We start from the raw sequence: 6000 nt of genomic DNA, 5'->3' as shown, positions 1-6000 counted from the left end.
CAACAATGTTTTCCAAACCGTTCCTCGTGACACAGGGCCACACCAGGTTTTGGGAATAACCAATGCACTTGCATCCAGGTGAATGTACTTTTTTTTTTTGCATGTTAATAGAATGTTAGGTGGTTGTCTCAGAAACCTGGTGAGGCTGCGGGTAACGAGGAGTAGTTTAGAAAACACCGATTTAATGGGTTTAGTCGATAGATTAAAATAACCATACCCCGTAAATAGGTGTATTTACTGAGTGGCTGAACTGGGGGTCCCTGGAGTAGAATCATTGTACCTTTGACCGCTCCATTTCCATTGATATCAGCGGTTTTATCTGCCATTACAAGAAAAATAGAAAGCCACGACATCAGCGCCTCATGAGTTTGAGGCTTTCTATTGGCCGACAGAGCGAGACTGAGCCCGATGACCATATTGTGTCCACTTGACAAACTGTCTTGCACAGGGGATATAGAACAGCTGATATCTTGGCAACTGACACAGTCCCCCAAAAGTCTACTGTGGTTAGGTCAGGGGTGCGCAAACTTCCTGCGCTGCCTTCCCCCCCCAGCCTGCTCTCCCCCTGGGTCGCCCCCCCCCTTACCTTTAATGTGGCGTCAAATGACATCGCGTTGCCATGGCGACGGGCGTCAAATTACGTTGCGGTGTCATGGAGACACATGGACTGAAGCCTGGTAAATGAATTTACAGAGGCCTCGCTCTGAAGAGAGCGGGGCCTCTGTAACCACCGCGCCCCCGAAAAAAACTCTGCCCCCCCCCCCCAGGTTGCACACCCCTGATTTAGGTTACTAAAACAAAAAAAATCAATCAAAGCAACAACAAAAAAAACTAGCATCATATACAGCAGGGGTGCGCAAACTTTTGACCCTGTGCCCCCCCTGCCGTTTCACCTCCCGGCTTGCGCCCCCCCTCCTGCAAGGCTCCGGTGTCAAATGACATAGTGGGGTCATGTGACATCATGGCAACATGACGTCACGTGACTCTACGGCGTTATTTGACACTGGTTACCATGGCGATGTGTCACCGAAGATCAGGTAGGAGAAGCTGCAGAGGCCTTGCGTTGTCCCCCTGGACCTCTTTGGGGGACAGAGCGGGACCTCAGTAGCTGCTGCGCCCCCTCTGGAAATTCTTCCACCCCCTCCCACGGGGGCGTACCCCCCACTTTGCGCACCCCTGATATACAGTATTGGTGCTTTAATGGTTCACGGTGACCTACCTCTTTTTGGAGGAGTGTGCTTTGTATACAAAATTCCAGGAGGTAAAGACTGCTTTCCAGGAATCCCTCATGGGGTCACCATCTTATTCTAAGCACACCTCTTATTCATGAAACTAATTAATAATAGCTGTTGCATCTTTAGTAGGGGGACCTCCACATCACCCTATGTTAATTAGAGATGCAGTAAATCAATATCACAATTTGCTTGAAAAAGCAAGAAAGCTTAGTGGACAAACCAAGAGATCCAACTGTTCATCGTCTCAACCTCTCTTAACTAATGAGTTACTGTGATATCTCTTTGTTCGAGAGTACCATGCTTGAGAGATGTATATGAGGTCCATGTTATGGTGAAAAAAAGAGAATGTCCAAGGATGGTTCTTTATACTGTAATTGAGATGCCAATTTATAAGCAAATCTCAATGATTTTCCGATGATATGCAAAAAAGGACTACTAAAATGATGCACGATACATCAGGAAGGATTTAAGGATCTAAACATCTATAGCTTGGAGGAGAGATGGGGGTATAATTGAAACTTTCAAATACAGTATATCAAGGGTTTCAACAAGGTAGAAGAGGGAAGCATGGAGAAAGTGCTTAAGGCTGAGTCCATGGGTGCTGAGGCGCGCTGATGCTTGTCAGTGAGCCCCTGCAGCCGCAATGAGAGCGGCTTTAGCAGGGGCTCGCGCACGCTTCTGCAGGCGTGCGGAGGCGTAGCACTTACATTTTTTTAGTGTTGGTGCTCACAGGAGCGCAGGGCCTGTCACGTGAGCGGTTCGCCCAATGAGGGCGAACCAGCACCATGATGTCACTGGCCCGCCCCCCGACACACCCCCGGACGGCTCGCGAACCAAGGCCAGGGAAAGCACCCGCTTTCCCTCAGCGCGCCTCAGCGTGCCTCCGCACGGCTGCAGTCACCATGGACTCAGCCTTAACAAGAGGTCATGCTCTAAAGCTGGAGGATGGCAGGCTCACCAAAAGGGTGGTGGAGTCATAGACCAGCCACCCAGTGGAGGTGAAAGAGGCCAATACAGTAGAGAAATTAAAAAATGCTTTGGATAGACATACTGTAAGACTGTTCAAAACATGAAAGAAAGTCATGGGTTAAATAGGGTATGAGGTTTTACCTCAGATAAGAACCTGCCATCATATTCTATATCTGTATTAAAAATACATTTTGAATCAATTCTCAGCTTAAAGTTTGTATTCATATATTATCAATTATTGATTGTCTTAACACCAGCATGCTTTTTTTTCTTGAAAAAGGGCTTTTAAGTTAACATTCTTTCCATGCACAGCAAAATGTTTGCAAATTCACCACCTAACCATGTAAAGCAGTGCAAATAGTTAACCACTTAAATCCAACTTAAGTGGTTACATGTTGACTAACGCACCATGTCTGCATGTCTTGTCTTTGCTTGCGTCTCATGTCTGAAATTTAACAGCATACTGTTGCTTTTAACTGTTTGTGCAATTTAGGCTAACTGTGTAGATATGTCAAAGAAAGACAAGCGTGCCACGAGGAGATGGAGAACAAAAAGTGTCAGCAAAGATGCAAAAATACAACTTCAGGTACAATGTCAAGCTGTCATATTTCCCACACACAAGAGCTCTATTTGTTAGCTGTACTCCAGTGGACAAACAGGCCAGTCAAGCCCTGAGTATTGGTTGTCGTTTTTAACACTTAAGGCACCACTTATATTACTAGTATTTACTAGAACTCTATATTTCCTTTTTTCTCAGGTTTTTTGGGGAGTATAAAATGGCTGAAAGCTACATTATTGCTGGTAAAACATATTCCCTCCAATCGTTTGGCTTTTTCCTCAGTTAAGTTGTTCAACTAAATATTGAGGCACTGACAGCCTACTGTGAACAGCATAAAAGAAAACATTATATACAACACACAACTTGCTTTGTTAGAGGTTCGTTAATGCTTTGGCATATGTAGCTATTTGAAGAGTTTTGCAGAAATCCCAAAGCTGTAGTGATCATTATTAAGCTGTAGAACAGAAACGCTCTAAATTGTGGCTATTTTTAAGTCTGCAGCAAAATAATTTACATCAATATTTTTATGAAACAGAAAACTACTAAAGGATTTCACAATTAAATCACCGTAACATAGGATGCTCAATAGTGTGTTAACATGTCTTCCGCAGGCCCACAAACCTGTGTCATTCACCCCATTACCAAATGTCTTACAATGGTTAGGCTGCAGACAAGGATTCTGGGTAGTGACATAAAAAGGAGAACGGAGGGAGCGAGTTACTTTTAGCTGCCTATCCACTTTATTACTGGGTCTGCCTAGAGCAGGGATGGCTAACAGCAGTCCTCAAGGACCACCGACATGTCAGGAGATTCCTGCTTCAGCACAGGTTAATAATAACTTTATTTCATATAGCACAATTACAGTATAATGCATGCTAGACAGCAAATAGGATTTTTTTTTTTTTTACAGATACAGTTTACAATTTGTGTTTACAATCACAGGGAGATAAAGTGACCTGCCCAAGGTCACAAAGAGCTGACACTGGGAATTGAACCAGGTTAAATAGTATCATTGTTGACAGTCAGTGTCTTTACTCATTGAGCCACTCCTGGTGGAGGTAGAATAATGTCTCCATTAATACAGTGTAGCCAGGACTACTTTTAAAATGCTAAAACTCAGTGGTGGGGTGTGAATGTAGCCTGGTGCAACAAAATATCAAGAAAGTAATCTACATAAAATATCAAGAAAGTAATCTACATATATTCAATGTTGGAGGCCGTATAGAGGAAAAGAGACAGCGGCACTTCAGTGGACTTAAAAAAGGTTTATAAAAGGTGATATAAAACAAGGATCTGTGTCTTTTCCTGTGTGCTAAGCTCCACTTTCTTGTGGCCCCCACGCACCCGTGGCAGTTTCTCATTGAATATGTGAGCGCACCTTTTCGATATCTTTATAAAGGCCGTAAACAGGAGAGTGAGGTCTGAGAAGCCAGAAGTGATTTGAGTGAACCAGATCCCCCAGTGGCGTGAACTCCGCTCACCTTTGTTTAGATGCATAGTCTGGATAAGTCAATTCTTGGGGGGACCCCCTTTTCACTCCTTTCTCATACTGACTTATCGTTTCAAAATGTTGCTCTTTCCCCTCCTCCCCTTTAATTTTTTTCAAAATAATTAAACCCGTATTAAATAGCCCTCACGGAGCTTGGCGTCAGCGTCCGTGAGTGCTCTCGTTTGCCCAGGCTCTCCACCCCCTCTGTGACGTACGAGTAGCTCTTTCTATTCTACTGCTCAAAGTGAATGTAGAATGTTGCTTGCTTGTTTGTCTAACACCTCTCAAAATGAGCCCTGAGTCATCAGCTTTTGCTTACTGTTGATTGCTTTGCAAAATGTGAAAATTGCAATTGAACATTTAACACATTATAGATATATTGGGAGTTACAACAGTTACAAATTCTCTATTATTTATAACCAACCATATGTATATTGTAGATTTCAAACACAGTTTATCACACAGGTTCCCCATCATAGAACCTGTGTCTCAAACATTTCAACTGCACATATCAAGATTCTATCTGAGGATATTTGATTCTGTCTACCCCCTCGCCATTTGAAATGCATTAAAAAGTCAAAATGTTGAAGAAGCGTACACAGATATTAAAAGGAACATATACAAGAATGTCACATTAACCATTAGACTACATGAAGATACAAGCACAATGGGGTTTAGCAAGAGCGTGGGGCACATCATGTAACCAAAGCTTTTCACTGCAACACTAAAATAATTGTTCAGGACATTGAAATGGGAAGAAAAAGTCATAAAAATCATTGGTTAATACAGATGGCATTGTTATTTTTGCCGCACGATCAGAAGACCTAGTTCAACAAATCAGAGAACTCGATGAAGCAAGTAAGAAGGTGCATCTCTATATGACCAGCGGTGGATTTGACAATCTGCCGCCCCCAGGCACTTAGCTCTTGCGGCTGCCGCCCCCTCCTTTTTCTGAACCGCAGCGGACGTCCCGGTGTTGCGTTGCCATGGTAATGCGACGGAATTTGACGCGGCTACGTCATGTTGCCATGGCAACGAGACTCCGTGTGACGTCACGGTGACGTCCGCAGCATCATTTGAAGGAGAAGGAGGGCGGCAGGTAAGGAGGCGGCCGCAACAACTAAGTGACTTCCCATCTGGCGGCAAAAGTATACGGGGCAGACATTTTTGCCGCCCCAAAATGTTGCCGCCCTAGGCCCCGGGCCTGATGGGAAATCCGCCACTGCATATGACCCTAAGAGTGACCAAAGTGATGTTCAACAAAGATGCTCTACAAAGATCGAAATAAAGAGAATAGAACCAGAATGTTAAGAACTGTCTTTCTTGGCCAGCCAGTATTAATGGATGGGAACCTTTCAAATGAAATCAATAGGAGAATAAAGATGGGATGGAGCACATTTGTAAGAAACAAGGCAATCTTGTTTTGACCAGTGTTGTGTTTTGTCTGACCTGTGATCACGCATTGGGGTAAAACCTGGTGCCTAAATGCTAAGATAATTCAGAAGCTTCAGACAACTCAAAGAAATATATAGAGATGTGTGTTGTGTATTACTAGAAGAGACAGGAAAAATAATAGGTTTGAAGCAAACAAGCCAGACATCATCACAAAGGTAAAGAAATTAAAATGGGGATTTCCCAAATGGTTTAGTTTACTGCATTAACGATGTCACTGCTGCAGCAAAGAGGTTAAGCAGTTCATAAGCGGGTTAAGGTGCAAGCCATCAACCTATTCAGTTTCATACCATTCT

General features: G+C 43.6%; 1 protein-coding gene across 5 annotated transcripts in view; it reads left to right on the top strand.

Moving 5' to 3' along the window:
* The window catches only part of OSBPL6 (oxysterol binding protein like 6), a 176137-nt gene that overhangs the window by 135657 nt on the left and 34480 nt on the right, over nt 1–6000 (top strand). For 4 of the 5 annotated variants that reach the window (XM_075608979.1, XM_075608976.1, XM_075608978.1 and 1 more), the window contains one exon: nt 2698–2790. The exons of the other annotated variant lie outside the window; for it this stretch is intronic. In XM_075608979.1, the coding sequence (XP_075465094.1) occupies nt 2698–2790 (93 nt within the window). The remainder of the gene's footprint in view (nt 1–2697; nt 2791–6000) is intronic. 5 annotated transcript variants of the gene reach the window in all.

This window comes from Ascaphus truei, chromosome 7 (assembly GCF_040206685.1).
Source record: "Ascaphus truei isolate aAscTru1 chromosome 7, aAscTru1.hap1, whole genome shotgun sequence".
Lineage (NCBI taxonomy): Eukaryota > Metazoa > Chordata > Amphibia > Anura > Ascaphidae > Ascaphus > Ascaphus truei.
This window is presented reverse-complemented; position numbering and strand designations above follow the sequence as displayed.